This window comes from Cucurbita maxima, unplaced genomic scaffold (assembly GCF_002738345.1).
Source record: "Cucurbita maxima cultivar Rimu unplaced genomic scaffold, Cmax_1.0 Cma_Scf00053, whole genome shotgun sequence".
Classification (NCBI taxonomy): Eukaryota; Viridiplantae; Streptophyta; class Magnoliopsida; order Cucurbitales; family Cucurbitaceae; genus Cucurbita; species Cucurbita maxima.
In genome coordinates, this window is record NW_019272069.1 from 787436 (window position 1) to 805849 (window position 18414).

At 36.0% G+C, this 18414-nt stretch overlaps 2 protein-coding genes across 2 annotated transcripts; both read right to left on the reverse strand.

The window, feature by feature from the left end:
• Positions 1 to 2262: 2262 nt before the first annotated feature.
• On the reverse strand, positions 2263 to 6687 carry LOC111471472 (importin subunit beta-1-like). Its single transcript, XM_023117185.1, has 3 exons — positions 6532 to 6687; positions 3487 to 5910; positions 2263 to 3374 (listed from the first exon to the last, which is right to left on the reverse strand). Exons 2-3 carry the CDS (start codon positions 5901 to 5903, stop codon positions 3176 to 3178), a joined length of 2616 nt encoding a protein of 871 aa, XP_022972953.1. The 5' UTR covers positions 5904 to 5910; positions 6532 to 6687; the 3' UTR covers positions 2263 to 3175.
• A 2262-nt stretch (positions 6688 to 8949) lies between these two features.
• Positions 8950 to 17483, reverse strand: LOC111471513 (acyl-CoA-binding domain-containing protein 1-like). The gene is made up of 6 exons (XM_023117219.1): positions 16734 to 17483; positions 15835 to 15940; positions 15616 to 15716; positions 12921 to 13012; positions 9753 to 9850; positions 8950 to 9453 (listed from the first exon to the last, which is right to left on the reverse strand). The coding sequence occupies exons 1-6, from the start codon at positions 17261 to 17263 to the stop codon at positions 9283 to 9285; spliced, it is 1098 nt and encodes a 365-aa protein (XP_022972987.1). The 5' UTR covers positions 17264 to 17483; the 3' UTR covers positions 8950 to 9282.
• Positions 17484 to 18414: the final 931 nt, after the last annotated feature.

Genomic DNA, 18414 nt, shown 5'->3' on the forward strand with positions numbered 1-18414 from the left:
TAGCGAGGACGCTAGGTCCCCAAGGGTGATGGATTGTGAAAACATCCCTTATAAGAGTGTGAAAACCTCTCCCTAGTAGACGTGCTTTAAAACTGTGAGGCTAACAGCGATGCATAACGAGTCGAAGCGAACAATATCTACTAGTGGTGGGATTAGGCAGTTACAAATGGTATCAGAGCTAGACACCAGACGGTGTGCTAGCAAGAACATTGGATCTCCAAGGGTGGTGGATTGTGAGATCTCAAATCAGTTAGAGAGAGGAACAAAACATTTCTTATAAGGATATGAAAACCTTTCCCTAATAGATGCATCTTAAAACTGTGAGCCTAACAACAATACGTAAAGGACCGAAGCGGACAGTAGATGGGCTAAAAAAACCTCACTTGCAAGCCAAGCACTAAATTTGGCAACAGGTGAGGCCATGCAAGGGGATTGGCTGCATACATCATAGACATGCATATGATCACTTATTGTTTCTTTAAGTTTTAACCCCAAAAAATATGAACAGTGGAAAGAGTTGACTTAAATGGATGTGGGTTAAAGTTAATGCACTAAATCATGATTGTGTAGCTATTGGGGGGAAGCACCATCACAATACCTTCTCAATTGCTCTCTCATTCTCCTTTGGAAATCAAGGATAAAACCCTCACTCCCATGCCCTCCTACCCCTACCTTTGCTTTTACCTCGATACAATACAATGTCTCCGAGCCTTAAATTCTTTCTCCTTCTTCCTCTCCTCTTCTCGATCTCCGTTTCTTTCTCTTCGGGTAACCTACTTCTGCCTTCTTGTTAAGTTTCGTCATTTTGTCGTTTTGATCGATGCTAATGTATATCTATTTCTTTGTGTTAGGCATGGTTGAATCGGGTGGAGACGTCAAGGTTGCAAATAAAGCGATCTACATGGTATTAAGTAATGTTTAAAAGATGCGAGATTTAAAGTGTTGTTATCATGTAAGTAAATAGTTTTTTTTTTTTTTTTTGAATGTGAAGCTTGGTGGGGTCGGAATGAATGGAAGGAAGCTTATGAGACTCGACGTAGAGGACTACGATGATACGAAAGCGAATAATAGGCATGATCCGAAGAAGCCCGGAATTGGAAAGCCTTAAAAGAGGGTCTTTCTTTGGTGCTTATGGTTTAAATAACAAAACATAAAAACATAAAAAGAGTGTGTTTTATGGTTGAGTTGTGTATTGAGAAAGTATATTATTAGCGTTCTAAAATGAGAAACTCTATGGATTCTATTTTGAATTTCAGTTCTAAAATGAGAAGCTCTATGGATTCTATTTTGAATTTCACTTCATTCTTATTGCGTCTTTGTTATTGGCTTTGTGGTTATGTTTGAGCAGCTCTTGTTTCGTGTAAGATATCGATGATTTGATGAAGTTTTAAGCTCAAACGCCTCATGGTTTGACTCATTAGATAAAAGTGGATAAGACAGACAAGCACAAAATTAAAGAGATTGAAGTGGGTTAGATAGACAAAACAAGTTACATAACCAAATGGTTGAAATTTGTTTAAAAACGAGATTAGAAGTGTTCATGTAACTCCATAATCTGACAAATTCCACTAACTAATTAAAATTATGAAAGGTTGGGTTAAGTTAGATTTTTTTTCAATTTAAACAAAATTGAAATTCAAGGGTCTGAAAGGTTGGGTTAAGTTAGATTTTTTTTCAATTTAAACAGAATTGAAATTCAAGGGTCGTGGGTAATCACTTTTTTGTTAGATTGATCAGTTCTACACTACTTTTAAAAATATTAATAATTTAACATTTTTAACTTAAAATTGGAGCTAGGTTATAAATTATATTCTAGTTGCTCGGATCACCAATCCAGCCCATCTAAAATATTTTCGAATGGGTCCAAAATTTTTTATCTAGATAAAACAATGAAATCTAAGGGATACTCCAATAACAAAGATCCAGCAACACTAAAAGTACCTTGTGGCTTCATCAAATGATTCTCATGTTGAGCTTGAGGTTGAAAATTCATAAATAAACTATAAAAAGATACTAAAAGCAAAGACAACGTTACAACTAGAAAAGATTAGTATTATGATCTCATTCTCATTATATCTTCTAAACAATGAAAGTTGGCCACAATGACACAATAATTTAATGATCCAAATGGCCATTAACAGACAAAAATGCTACGGAAAGAACGAGAAAGTGTACACACAACACTATGAACATGATAAGCAAGTACTAAACAAATGACAGCTTAGCTATGAATATAATAATGGTCTTTTTTCAAAAATGAACTTCAATTGCCAATCACCAAAACTTTCCTTATACAGACAATATATACAAGCCAACAAAATCCTCAACTCCTAAGGGGCTGCGAGCATCACAACCTTTGAGATGTTTCCAATACAATTTTCACTTGCAAAATAATAAGATATCGGATGTATAAACAAATAAAGAAAAACGACTGTACTTCAAAAATGACCTGTGGGATATATAATGATTTATGTGAATTCACCGTATTGATCATGTATGCTGAACTACAAAACACGACCAAATGGAAATGCAAATATAGGATATGATATATAATGATGACCCTTCATGCTTTCTGTTGCTATGAGAAACTGAACCAAACCGGCGTATACAAATATGAAGTGAATTTCACAGGAAAGACCAGAATACAACCAGACCATGAAAAAATTCACAAGACTGATGCAGAAAAAATAAACAAAAGGGTAAAAAGTGTCGAACTAGATCTGCTAGAGAGTAGAAGTTTAGAGAAAAAAGCACTAGGGTGTTTAATCAGGGGAAGAAGAAGTGAACGAACACTCCTGTACTTGATCCATTTCCACAACCCAAAACCATTTGATGGCAAGGCAAACCCCACTAGGTTGGACACTATCTCAAGTCAGAGATACAACTCGAACCGACCAAGCCATACGAACTGGGGGCGCTAATGGACGCTCCCTCCTCCCATTTCTACCATGACATACAAGATCCCGACTTGACGCTGCTAATGCAATAGTTAGCAATGCTTTCATGATGATGATGATGATGATGATGCAAGTGTTAGTGACAACTAGAAGTGAACAGCTTCCCGTTGTCCTGAGAGTGAAGACTTGAAAGATGCAATCCGGACCCCAACTCAACACACCCATATGCATGCAAGGACTTCAAATGTGAAAAAAATAATTTTCCAACCAGCAGAGGCCTAAATTGAAATGGCACGGCTGATGGCCAACTTAGCCCATTCAGCAGATTCTTTAATCAAATGGTCATCGGAGGACAAGCATTCACTCAAAAATTCTTTGCTTGAGACAGATTGCTGAATCAAAGAACCAGCATGGCTACCCAGTGTGTCGGCCAGGTCTCCAAGGACTCCAATGGCAGTCTTCATAACAACTTCATCCCTACAGGGAAAACAAGTATAAAAACATCAAATAAACAATTCCAATTTAAGAACACATTCACACTCACAGCTGGGGGGAGGGAGAGAGAGAGAGAGCTCAGCAAAGTACTTACATGTCTTTTCTGATGTAAATACTATCCAAGAATTGAAGTATATGAGGGGCATAAGGGACCAAAAGCTGAGTTTTTGGAGAGCTCTTGAAACCTTGGAAGATCCCTGAATATGCCTCCAAAATCCCATTTCTCAACGAATTCGTATACTCAGTCATTTCATCATCAATACCTGCAGTATGTGCAGATAACTCTGCTGCCCTCTGAAGCATGGGCATCGCATACATCAAGTACTTCTCAAAATTCTCCCCTATAGCCAGTGCTATATCACCAAAGCATGAGAAAATAGGGGGCTTAACAGAACGATGTAATTGATCACTGGACAAATTTTTGAGCAGCTGAGTCATAATTCCATCACAGTAGGGCAAAACGTTATCCTCCAATGCCCTGCATATGTCCCCTACCACACCGACAGTGACGGCACAAACTTGGTATTCCTCAAAATTCTGAAGCCCCATTTCTATATATTTATAGAACTCAGTCATGTATTTACCAAAATCTGGGCCCGTTGAATAGGCAAGAGCTCCGATCGCCAGCATTGCTTCCTCATGTACAGTGGCATTTCTGCAAGCAAATACCCTCAGGAAAAGTCCCATTATTTGGTCTGCATACTGCATAAAGGCATACTTATTTGGCTCTGATGATCCTAGCTTCTGAATAAGAACTTGTAAGCACCCACAGAGCAGGCCTTGTAGTTCCCCCTGTCTCTCCCTTTCATCAGATGAAAGTTTTTGCCCCTCAAGAGTATTGTGCAATTCCATCATAATGACAGGAACCAGTTGCAACACCATTGGTGCTGTTTCATCAGTTGAACACCTCACAACTTCATTCAATGTTTCATATGCAGCAGTCCTCAAACGCGATTCCCCAGCATCTTCTCTGTGAGTAACAGTCAAAAGGGACTGAACAATTTCTTGAAAAAATGGAGTTAGAGGAGATGATGGGCCAACATCTTCATAACCCTGAGCAAGAAAATAGAGAGCACCACAGGCCTTCTCTGCGACATTTGGAACATCCTTCATGCTCTGAAGCAAAACTGTAATGATCTGCTGACAGTTCGCCTGATTAATAATGGGTGTATCTATATTGGAGCCATGAAGAAATTCAAATATCCGTCCAAGGGTCCATGCAGTTGTGTCTTTCACATGGTTATTGGGATCCTGAGTCAATGCAGTCAGCATGAACGATAAAGCCACGTTAACAATTGGCATTAATTTTTCTGGAGCAGGCCCCTCCAAAATTGAACCAAACGCATAAGTGGCTGCCTCCCTCTGCCTCCAATCTGATTTTGTAATGTTCTCTTCAATGAATGGCATAACAAGTGGAACAATATCATCTCCAACCGTGCGTGCAACAAGCCCCAGACATGTACCCCCAGCCATGGCAATGTTCCAAGCCCCTTCATCCTGATCCTGATCCTCTTCTTGCTTTAGAAGTGTCTCAAGTAACATGGGCACAAGCGCAGGTAGTGCCTGCTTGATGAAATAAAAGCACGGTACATCAGAATCCCCAGTAAAGTCATCCCCATATTCTTCCAAGATATCTATCTCCTCATCACAAATAGAACTCCAGAATTCAACGGCCTGAAGAGCAACAGGCTCTTCATCCTCCTTGACAGCTTTTGCTGTAATGCCAAAAATATCCTGGATATAGCGAGCTAACTTGTCATAGTATGTCGACGCAATTGAAACCAAACATTCAAAAGCTGCCTGACGTATACGCACTTCAGGGGATAATGTGGCCTCACAAACAACTCTCATGATATAATCACGCTCCATATCATTACTAAAGTTTGCTTGAGCAAACCCAAGAGCATTGTACAAGGATCGCGTAGCAGCAAGTCGCACGTCATTGTTTCCTTCAGATGCATTCATTCCCTGGACAACAGCTGTCAATATCCTGTTCACTTGATCTTGATCTAACACGTCTGGAGAAACTTCCTCACATAAATAACCAAGGGTCTCCAAGGTGGCTTGTTTGACATGGGATGATTGTTGATGAACATTTAACAATAGAGAACCTATCAATTCAGGCCATTGCTTTTGAGGCAACTCAATGCCAGCAATCTTTGCAACGACTTGCGATGCTGTGGACCTAGCATCAGCCACTGCTGAAGACAGTGTATTCAACAAGCAAGTCTTTATCTGGGACTTCACATTGCTATCCAGTGATAGCCATCTCTGAATGAGCTCAAATTTCCTATGTTGTTCCTTAGCATCCAGTGCATTCTTAAGTATCAGTCCGGCTAATTTACGACTGTCAACTGGCTTTTCCTCATTTCCTAATTCACCAGAGAGAGACAGCAAGAAACTGGGAAGGTTTTGCTCCTGAAATTGCCTTAAACTATCCTCTGCCTGCTTCCTCACATTTGCATCTATTGACTGTGCATTCAAAAGAACCTGCGTAACCTCTAATGCCATGTTTCACCTGAAACTCCAAATTAATGGTCAACAGATTCTTAATTGAGGAAACTAAATTCATTACTAAGAAAATATTCATCCCATCCCAAAAATCTCAATCAGAAATAATAATGGAAAAACGAAACCTAGCTATAGCAATCGCAAAACCCAGGAACAAAGAGCAAAAACCCAGATCTCAACAGCATAACCAAAAGAAACTAATAAAACTAATTGAACTGCAGGTGATCTATCGAGAACCCAGCCCCTTAAAGTCATATGGACCAACCGTCTATGTTGATATCGATATCTTCCGGTTCAAACCATAAGAAACAAAAATGACAACAAATTTTCACAGGATCGAAATAAGCTTAAATGCGATGCTACACAGACCACTATAACATACTCGTTCCACTTCAAAAAATGAAACAAATAAACAAAAACACTGATACTGAAAAGGCAATACAAAAAACATCAAGAACTGAATCCTAATGACGATACAAAACAGAAAATGGATGAATCGGGGAAAATCAAATAGAAAATGCACAGATCAAAAGGTAAACAAAAAAAAAAAAACAAAATCAGCAAGCAAAATGAAACCCAATGAACATAAACTCAAGGGGATTTTCGAAGATGGGAGAGAAATCAATACCTGGATTGGGAAAATTGAAGGGATTGCAAGAAAGAAGAAGAGAGTGTGGAGGAGCGAAAAGACGGCAGTTGGAGGAACCCTAGAGGAAGGGAAGGGGCAAAAGGAAGAGAGGAGGGAGAAGAAAATGGAAGGGCGCAAAGGCTGGACTTGAAATGCTAAAAACTAAATTATTTTTATTTTCTTTTCTTTTCTGTTTTTTTTCCGCCCAAAAAAGCAATAATTTAAGAGAAAAATTCAGATGCATTTGGTTCCATTTTAGGGTTTTAGGTCCGACTTGTGCAACCAATCACAAGGTCGCTGATGCCTCGCTGGAGAAGACCAACAAAAATTTATCATCATTAAAATTTTTAAGAAAAAGTCATAAGAGGAAAATTCAATCCTATTTTAAAATATCAATTATTATTTTTATTTTATCTAATAATTTTAATTCAAAATATACCTAAAATTTTAATAAATAATTAATTAGCCAAACCCATGAACTAATTTAGGTTTAAAAATAGAGGTGACTATATTATATATATATATATATATATATAGTTTTAGATTATTATTATGGGTTAAATTAGTTTGTGTCGGATGGGTTTACAAACTTAGGTATCAGATCAACTCTAGGTTGAAGGAAATAATGAATTTAATCTAACTTAAACCTAGGTATTGGATCAATCCGAGTAGGTTGAAAAACGATCTAAACTAACTCGAAAAAGGCTTCCACCCGATCCACGATAGAACAAATGATTTAACCTATGGTTAAGTTGGTAGGTTGGGCATTGTTATGACATGATTTTTGGTGTTTTGTTGATTGAATTTTGTATGGAACTTTTGATTTTGGGAGCAATTTTCTAATTTGGTTTTAGAGAGGCATTGAGTGCAAATTTAGAGTTTAATCTAATGAAATTAAAATTAATTTGGGATTTGGCTTATTATTTGTAATGAATTTATTTTAAAAATAAAGTTATTACGGCATGTAAAACGTGTTTATTATGTAACATGTAACCTGAGGGCTACAACTTAAAAGAAAATATAACTATCTTGACTTTATTTTCATGGTCTCGATGGCGATGTCGCCATCCATACATCGGTGTTTTACCTTTACTTGGAAAAATAATGGAAAATAATGGCTTGAGTATTAAAAGAATACTCAATAAGTAGCCTCATTGTTAGCATTGGAAAATCGGCTAAAATAATTGCATAATAATTCAAACTTAGCTCTAATATTTTTAAATTGACTAAATAGCAGTCACCCGGCCTTAAACACTTCCAATTGAGGATATGAAAATTCTAAGTTTCTAACTTGAAAGATTTCTAAGATCGACTAACGTCCTTTTTATTCCGTTTTTTTAAACATATGTTACATAAGTACACTTTTTATCATATAAAACTTTGTTCCATATAGTTTGGACATAGTTTAGCTCTAATCCGGTGATTCTAAAAGTTTATGTACCACTAATTAGTCACTTTTTCAATTTGTGAAAAGAAATTTTCGCTTCCAATATTGTAAGTAACGAAATATATTAGGGCACGAACTTAAAACAACCAATCGTAAGCTAAATTGAAGCTATACGAACAAAATTGAAGATTTTAAATGATAGACTAAAATTTAGAAAAAAAAAACGCTCTAAACTTGTAACTTAACGAAATCGATAAAATACTTATTACCTCACTTTTAGATTGAAAATTGTGGACTTCTATTATAATTGCATTAACTGTTGGGCTTTATCTCAAGAAGTAATTTTGGACCTACAAGAAGCTCTACCTCAACACATTCAATGCTCTTTACTTCAACCATCAAGGAGGTTCCAAAAACAATTATTATGAACAATTGTTCCAAATTTCTACCAAAATCCGGTGACTGACCATCAACTCTCTATTTGCAACACTCGACCTCAAACTGAACATATGTATTAATTAATTTTTGTTGGGACCCGGCTACGAAGATAGGCGATGCTTCCATTAATATATGCCATGGGAGTAAGCTTGTTAGGATTGCGAGTCCCAAGGCCACCAACCCAACTTCAAGCTTTACAAACCTATTCAGAAGCACATTAAAATGAAGAGTGGGTCCTTTACAAAGCATATAACTAAGGAGTAGAATATAATTTTATCACCTCAAAACTCATCCCAAACTTCCTAAAATGGCTTATACCTTTCCTCTTATCATCCTTTATATAACACAGACAACTATTATCCCAAACAATTCAATTTACAACTAGAAATTTACAAGAGTGAGTCGAGTAATGCAACTATCGTCAGGTCGGGCGAGCTTCCGTAAAGAAACTCATCAAAGACAAATTTATCTACAGTGGAAAAGGAGTGCCTGCATAAGAATTCATAAGATAACAGCATGGATTATCTACATACCCAATAAAATCATCCCATACTCTTCCCAAAACAGTAAGTCAAGCACCATTTCCTAAGCAATGGTTGTCAAGTCCTACTCATTTGATATTAAACTATCAGAAATAGCCACAATTCCATGAACATCAATGGTGTCAAATTATCGCATGGTATAATATCTACTATCTATTTTACCCTGAATGACAATATTAACGAGAGAGATACATTACTGTCGTCATCAGCATCATCTGATATGAAACAGGTAAGCATGATAAATACTCCAAATCTATTTATAATGAAGTTGTTAGGAAAGGCCATGCATGGGAGTATTTACATTCAAAAGGAACGTGTGGAATAATCAATTAGAAGATAGAAGGGGAAAAGGCACACTGAACATGGTAATCCATCTGCCAGTTTCTACTTCCCCGCAGAGACCATGAAAGGCCAGATAGATTCGCAAAGATCACAAGGTGACTTTCCATCATTATCTTTTTCGTTAATGTTGGCATTGTTCTTCACAAGATATTCAGCAATCGATTTTCTGTCGCATACAACGGCATAATGCAATGGAGTTTGGCCATCAATGTCCTATATCAAAGAGTGCACCAAATTTCATTCACGTAGGAAACGAAGGGTAGATCCAGTAGGACACTAGTACTAAGTAGTAATTTTATAGAACTTTTCAAAAACAAATCTACAATCTAAATGCACAATTTTGCTTTTAAAGCTAGCCTTAATTAAGAGTCATTTCTGTTTAATATTGCCAGTACATTTGCAATATGACACAGGAAAAATGCTTGCCACCGAGTAGCGGTTCAGATCAGTGGTATGAAAACATCGCAAGCAATCTTGAGCGGTAAATATAATGTTAAATACATTCTAGGTACCTTTTCATTGATATCCGCATTCCTGCTAACAAGCAGCTCCACAACATTAGAATGCCCACGATCCACAGCCCAATGCAATGGGGTCCGGCCTTCACTATCTGCAATCGTTCAAAAGAATTGTTTAGGAAAGATATTACTCAACATCATCTTTGAAAGGAAAAGAAAAATGTAGCCACTCTAGCGTGTTCCTTGAATCATTTGCAAGAAAAAAAAATAATAATAAACACAAAAAAAAAATAATAATAAACACAGAGAACGTTAGTAGAAGCACTGCATGACATGATATTTTCAAATGTTATTTTCATCTAAATTGAAGTTATACCCAGATTCAAGAAGTATTTCGAAATTTAGAATTCGAATATGAAGATACAGCTAGACCCTTCTCTCATGGGGATGGCATGAGACTTCCCCATACTAGAGTGCAGATTTAAATCTCAGCAAGTTTCAAGTTAGATGTAAGAATTTGGGGAAGAAAGATTTAGATTTTATCTGTCAGAGGGTTTAGGAATGGCTCTTTACTAAACTTGGGACAAAAGAACATTAAACAAAAGAGGTCTTGTAGGAAAATCATGAAATTGGACTATTCGAGGAAAATCAATTATCTATACCTGACTATTAGAATAGTTTTTGTTGGTCAAACCTCCTCTCCTGGCATCGATCTTCAAAGAGTCAATAGCGCATCTACAAGCTAATAGAATTGGACATAGCAAAGGAAGCTGGGCGCCTAATTGTTTATCCTTCTGGGTACTCGCATAATTTTTAAAGATTAATTGAGTGAAAATTATGTTAAGTTGCTACAATGGAAAAACAGGATGGATGACATCCAAGGGTCGTGCAGTCTGTTATGGGAAATACTTCAACAAATCTTCTCTCTTTGTTAGAGATGGAACTAGTGTTTATTATTAGAAAGAAATGCTGAAGACGAAAACATGGGATTTCCACCGGAATGCTGTAGGAAACGGAAAGGCTAATCATTTGAATATCTGTAAAGTTTCTCTTTCTACAGAATAGGGAAATTTAGAATTTGAAAGTCTTAGAAGCAAAATTTAGTTTCAATTGGCTTCATGATTCAAAAATTTCTTGAAAACAAAATTTCAGTCTGAAACGTCAATTCTAGAGGAAATCTCAATGAAGAAGGAATGTGGATTGGCTCTCACTCATGAGTCATATTTTTTAGGCTTCACTCCAACCAATCTCCTGGATTCATGGACTTGGACATTGAGCCCTCCGGTCACTTTTACTTGCAGCTCTCTCCTAAGAGACCTAAATAACCTAAGGGGGCATTTACCAATCTGAAACTTATAAAGTGATCTAGAAAAACAAATATCAGAAGGAAGTATCAATCCTTTGTACAGCAGCAATACCCAAGAAACAATGCAGAAAAGAATCCCCTGGCTAGCTCTATGCCCAAATTGTTGCAATCTTTATAGGCACAATTCAAAACCACAAGATCACACCTCTGTCCACTGTCAAATTGCTACTACTTTTTGTAGTAAAATCTAAGCTTCATTTGATTGGGTCCTGCCTCTCAATAAAACAATTACCTCCAATCTTCACTCCTTTTGACTTAATCACCCCATCAAGAAAAAGACTAAAATATTTGGCCGAATATCATTAGAAGACTCCTCTGAGATACTTGGATTGAGAGGAAATATAGAATTTTTGGTGGACAGGAAGGAAATTACCCTTATCTAATTGATCAGATCCTTTCTACAGCAGCCTCTTGACGTAAGTTACAAATATGTTTTCTAATTACTCTTTAAAGGTTACATGGAGGGAATTTTTTGGTAAATCCAATTAGCCTCAGCGGGGACTCTCCTCCCTTTCTGTATACGACTTTATATTAATGAAATTATGCTTCCTTTCAAAGGGGAAAACTAAAAAAAAAAAAGAAAGGAAAGAAAGAAAACGAGGTATAGCACAAGCAAAAAGTGGGAAAAATATAATAGAATGTAGCTAAAGCTATTTTGTGGTTAATTTGGAAGGAAAGGAATTATAGGGTCTTTAAAGATCAGTTAAATTCTTTTGTTTATTTTTGTGAGCTTGTACAGTTCATGGCTTCCAAATGTAGTGGTTTCTCGTTTCATTTTAAAAAAAAAATGATCAATCCATAAATAAACAAAATTTTAAAATTTTAAAAATAAAGAACATAAAACAAACAAATCCAATTAGCTTGCAGCTACCTCTGATATATATATATATATATATATATATAGAGAGAGAGAGAGAGAGAGAGAGAGAGAGAGAATGACGAAGACACCACCATACCATCATTACTAGTCATTGACAGAGGGTCACAATAAAATGTGAGGACAAAATGGGTCGTAGATTAGAGTCATGATGAAATGATGATATTAGAAAAGCAAGCAGCAGATTAAAATCAAAATGATGTCATCATATTAGCCATTAGCAAAATGGCATAATAGTACGCCTAATTGAATCATTCAATAGATAATGGAACTTGAACTACACAACGAAAACACACATCAACTCACCGGTTGATTTCTAATGAAGGTTATCTAAATAAAAATACATACAGTGCCACATCTCCAGAAGGCAACTCAATCTTATCCACAGTTAGAATCATAATAAAAATTGAATTACTGGTTCAAAACCCTACGAAGGTAACCTACTTCATTAGAAACCATACATAATTCTTACAAACCAGGATTTAATTTGTGGCTCATTATTAAAAGTGGATATGCTAAACAACGTTTCCCTGATCAGAGGCATCAAGCTCATCATTAAGTCACATAAAAGTTCTTCTGGACAACAAATTTGGAAGCAGATTAACAATGAAACTAAGCCAGGTTGGCCTCATTTGCTTAGTTTTTATTTCTCCTATCCCAGAATAATTTGCTAAATATATCCATATCATAACAATACGTTTTCCTCGACTGTGAAGAGTCCTATAGAGGCATACTAACTTAATCAAGTCTACATGCCAACTTCGAAGATCATCATAAATCAATTCATTTACCAACCTCCATGACTTATTAGACCTATCTCATTTTTGGAAATAAAAAAAAATTAGGTTAAGAACTTCTTTCAATAAATTCTATTTTTCTAAGAGGTTACTGACTTTGTAACTCATGTTCAAAGACATTAAACATTAAGCACAATTATATATTGTTAGGAACCAAAACAGAGATTGCTTGAGAAACGAACCCTTGATATTCACTGAAACGCCACTTTCTACACTCTTCAGCAAATTTTCCAATTCTCCTTCTCTAGCAAAGGCATGAATGGCTTCCAGCTCCCTGAAAGTTGAAACAATAATCTTTCAGTTGTGTGATTCCCTGTGTAGACTTGAAAAGCTTCAGCAAAGATATACATCCAAAAAGGCTAATGAAGAATCCCTCCGTAAGCAGTAATTAACAATAAGACTCCAGCAACGGGAAAATATATTAAGTATCAAATATCAAATTAACAAAATAATGATGTCTATTTAAACAATGATAACAAAATGATGAAAATGGACAGCTACTCCACTCGTAATAAATATCCCAAAAACATAAAATAAAGCTAAAAGGGGAAAGATGGAGGTGAAATTGGTATGAGGAATGAAAATGTCAAATCTCAAAATTAATAAAGCAATTAAAAATAATAATAATAATAAAATGAAAAATTCAATTTCTTATAAAAAAAAAAACAAAACAAATTCATTAATGGACAAAGCTCATACAGCCTTTTAAACTAACGGTATGATGATCAAGACAAAATGTTTTCTTCATCAACACATTGAGATTGTCACTATTGTAATCATAGTAAACTAAAAAAAAACCCTAGTAAATATTGTCAATTCTTGAAGACTGAACTGGTGAAGGAATGCATGGTAATTATATATATTATATTATTAACCATTTTCATCTCTTTGCAAATTTATTATGAACCATTTTCGCTCAAACCAAGCCATAGAAGTAAAACATAGACCAGGTGCACAAGGGAGCTATAAAAAATGAGATACAACAAGGAGAAATACAAGAACCAAGTGAGAATTAGAAAACAAAGAAATATCACCCAAGAAACAAAAGGAATCAACAGCCTAGAAGCAAGCTGATTTATCTCAGCAATTGTTGTTTATGTTCAATAAGGAAAACAATGACCGAGGAAGAATTAGAGAGCTCCCCAAATAAGATCTGCTCCCTTCTCTACCTATTACTTAGGTTTACATGATATATTCTTCTAACAACTTGCACCCCCACCCCCCCAACCTTGGCTTCCCTCAAAATCATCTCTCTCCCGACCCCTCCTCCTTCCATAAATCTTAATCATTGGATGCTGATCACAAGAATAAAAGAATATCCAATTCCAAACACCTTCCAGGACCCTCTAAACACATAAAAGCTCTACTCTCCCTTCAAACCAGATAGTTCCAGCAGTTTTCACACACTTCCAGGCCTTCATCTCAAAAGATGAATAATAGTTTCCACTAAGCAACCTATTAGAAGATTAGGTGGCTGGTAAAAGAGAAAAATAGCTACTAGCCAAACTTCCAAAGCAACATCCTGCGTTAAACAGTATGAAGAGTAAGTGAACAACCTGCAGCATAGGAAAACAAGACTTTCTTTCTCGAAATTGAAGGCTACCCAAAATTCTTGAAAAAACTCCACCAAAAGTGCAGTAGAATACCTCCAAAGAATATAATAAGATCCTTTACAGCCTACTAATAGAGAAAACCTCCACTAAGTTATAAGAAGGAAAGAGGAAAACTCCATGAACACGTGATACCAATTCACTCTAATCAAACCAACCAAGAGAAAATCTGATCTTTTCCTAGGCTTCAACCTTCCAAACCTTAGGAAAGACAGGAGAAAGAAGAGGCTGACGGAAAGAAGAGAGAAGGCTAACATATAAAGACTTGCATACAGATACCAAAGAGTTGAGCGACCAGACTCTTCTATTGTTTTGAATCAGGGATAACACTACGCCACCTTTCAAAATCATCTATAGCTTCATACACCTTATCTAAAATTTGTCCTTCCACCATGAAAGCTCCTTAGTATAAGAAGATAAACTTGACCACTTTGTAACACTTTTCTCGTACTTTCAACCAAAGTCGTGGAAATTTTTTTACCAAAGCTTACTCTCTACATTGATGGAACAAATATCTTTTATGAGCCCTAGAACTTTTGGGAATCAAACAAATTATATCTCATTCATAATGTTCCCAAGGATCCCCCTCTCACAAAATTCAATGAACATCTTCAAAAGATCATGTTTAACTTGGAGATGGTGGGAGGTCGAACACAATCCCCCCATCCCCCTGAAAAGTGTAGTCTTCAGCAACCACCTAGCAATTCCAACTCCAAACCCCACAAGTAAACTCCAACGCCACTCCCAGACCTTAAGAGTGAAAAACCTCATTCCACCATGACACATTATCACAGAAAGGTATGAAAGGGGTGACAAATAAAAAATGCTACTAAGTCCTTAATTTCACAACAAGGAGCCAAGTGATTTATCCAGGATATCAGAATGGAAAGAGAGGTGTTGAAAACAACAAATCCAAAATGAAACTAGAACCTTCTTAATTTCATATCAAGGAGGACAATAATTAATCCTAGATATCAGAATAGTGAGGACAATAATAGGATGTTTAAGGACTAAGGTAGCAGTCAGAGAAGCCTTTAACTTGGCAGCACTTCATTATTCCTATTGGCACTCTATAAATAGTTCCTTTTGCATGTCTGTCAGCTCACATAGGATGCTTTACACTTCAATAAATTATAAATTTCTGTCTGTTCATAATATCAACGAAAGGAATATTTTGGTTTCAAAAAACTAAAAAGGGAAGGAAAAAGAACATGAAAATGTGGCTTATAAGTAAAACAAATATAATCATCATCAAATGGAACCTTACAAATCATTCCCGGTTTCCTCGTATACAAAAGTGCTGAAGACTGGCCCCATAGGTCCTCTTGAATCTTTACTTTTAGCATCAGCATTTCCATCTTTGCTTTTCTGGTCCTCACAGGCATTCAAAGCTAATTATAAAGAGAATAAAAAATACAAACAAACAAACAAACAAGAAGCAAATAGGGGACGTAAAGATGGTGAAATAAACTAATTAAGTACTCACCCCACTTGCACCAGCCACCCAAGATGGATACAACTCAGTAACAAGATCAATGTACTTTTGCATTGCTTCTTCAGGAGGCATAGCACCCAATTTCTGCCACGCTTGCCTGGTAAAGATAATTACCGATAAGTATACATAAAACACTCTGGCCAAAATGAACTATAATGCTGTTACCTCCTCACAGTCGATTTCAGGCGTCTTCATTATTTCTATTTCGTTATTTTTTCATCATAACACAACAACATGATAACTCACGAGAAGAGTGTAAAGAATCATACAGCTTAAAGACCAAGAAGTCTATTTTTTTTTTTTAATAATAAATCCATATATATATATATATATATATATATATATATATATATTTGTGAGTGTTAGAGCCAACAGCACATCGACCTAATCCTATAATACTTGGTTGTCAAAAAACTAGCACTTCATTATCCCATGCAAGTGGACTTTGAATTCCATAATCTTTCTTAAACTCGATAGAAATCTCGGCAGCATGTCTAATTGATATAGTGACTATTTTTCTACCCAAACTACTCGAATAAAATTCCTAAACGTACTTCATCACATGCCATTACTAAAATGACCATGGTCCAAAGATGGATTAAATTGGACAGGATTTCCTAATATAGTCATCATTTAAGTTTTATCCCAGTGTCCACCAGTGAAAACCTGATCAAAAAGGCTAGATGGAACAAGGGTTTTATCTCCCTATCCGAACCCTTGTTAAAAGGAACCTTCATTTAAACTCTTAAACAATCCATTTCACGCGCATTATAATTAGAGCAGTAAACTCTTAAACCAGTCTTTCACCCAGCAATCGCTAAGGAACTGTGGTGACGAATCTTCGTAACGAATAGGTAGGGGGAAAATAAACATATAAAAACAGCAATTACCACTTGGCCCGAGCTGTCATTTTCAAGGCAGACGGCTGCGGGGTGCTGCAAGGCCCCTCGGTAGCAATTTTGTAGTAGCCATAGAGCTGCAACTGTACTTCATTGGAGACCTTCGGTGAAAGGCGGTCAGCAGCAGAGGCGGCAACAAATGCAGTGGCAGCGCTAAACAGCTCGTCCAATTCGGTGCTCTCCACCCCTTCCCAATCATCATCATCATCATCATCATCATCATCAGTATCACTCCCACCAAAACTCTCATTCCTAACACTACCATGCTCGGCGATCACAGAGTCACCCTCATGCGCCAATCCGAAATCTCCTGAACCCGACCCGACATCAGCCGGGTCGATCTCGATCGGGTTGGTTGTGGAAGCTCCTTCGCTGGATTTCGGAATGGAAGTAGTAGTGCTACGAGAGATAGATAGGTTATCTTCCTTGAAAGAGACGACTATGGAGATCAACTTAGCAACAAGATAAGAGAAGATGAGGCCTATGAAGACGGTTTGGAGAAGGTCTTGCCAGTCTGCCATGGCGAGGCAATTGAGAAAAGGAAGAAGCAGTGAAACAATCCGTAGGAGGATTGAGGAATGAGGGGAAAGAAGGGGGAAGTGTTCAGAGATGGAAGAAGAAGAAGAAGAAGAAGAAGATCGGAGAGGTGTAAAACCCTGGAATCGGAACGGAATCTACGAGGAGGGAAAACGAAGGTGGGCGTTGGCGGAGGGCATAAATACCTATGCAACAAACACAGACTCTGTTGAAAGCGGCGGCTTACACGATACTGGGAAATCCCTCATCTCCATGTAATGTTCTACCTTTTACACGTGGCATCATCTTGGACGTCTAAACATGACACCTACTATGTGATGCGAAGCAGGTGATCTATGAGATATGTTCAAACGCATTTGTTATTTGGATTGCTCCAATGCCAGCAACCCCTTTCTAATTCAATTTTCGTTGTTTTTAAGTATAAATAATTATGAAATTAAATAAATATTTGTATATCTAATTTATATTGGAAATAAGTAATATAAACCAACTCAATTTATAAAATTATTTAAACTTAACTCAACTCAACCTAAATAAATTGTATAAAATTAATAAAAATGTCTATAAATTAATTAATAAAAATGTTTATAAATTTTAATTCAATCTTTAATATTTTTTTTAATTGAATAAAAATAGCTAATATTTTATTTAAAAAAATATCCATGCTTTCACATTTTCTTCCTAAGGTCCTTGACTTTGTTTCAAAATTTCAAGACTGTGAATAATAATAAATAAATAAATAACTTTTTTAAAAATAAAAAATATAGACATTAATAAAACTTTTAAAAGTTCTAAAAATATTTTTAAAATTTAATAATATTTTTAAACAAAATATTAATAATTTTAACTCAAAACTAACACAAAAATATTTATATTTTATAATTTAATGGTGTTACTGAAACTTTAAAGTATAAAGATCTGGAATATAATTATTAATTTGGCCTGTTTAAAAATATGTAAGAAAATTAAATCAATTTAAAAATATTTTAAAAATAATAATTACTTTTGATATTTAAAAAAGTAAAGATAGATTTATATTAATATTCATTGAAATCGTAGCCAGGTGAAAAATAAAATCAATTATTTTAATATGGTATCATTACATTGTCAACCAACTGACCAACCAACCAGAATC

Bases quoted from the DNA above. Each gene is read 5' to 3' on its own strand.
- LOC111471472 (XM_023117185.1), bottom strand. From the start codon at position 5,903: ATGGCATTAGAGGTTACGCAGGTTCTTTTGAATGCACAGTCAATAGAT. The intron at 3,375-3,486 runs GTAAGTACTTTG...TTTTCCCTGTAG, and splicing joins ATTTACATCAGAAAAGACAT to GGATGAAGTTGTTATGAAGA.
- LOC111471513 (XM_023117219.1), bottom strand. From the start codon at position 17,263: ATGGCAGACTGGCAAGACCTTCTCCAAACCGTCTTCATAGGCCTCATC. The intron at 13,013-15,615 runs GTAAGGTTCCAT...TTCAACTTTCAG, and splicing joins GAGGAAACCGGGAATGATTT to GGAGCTGGAAGCCATTCATG. The intron at 9,851-12,920 runs GTTCGTTTCTCA...GAACGATTGCAG, and splicing joins CGTTTCAGTGAATATCAAGG to ATAGTGAAGGCCGGACCCCA.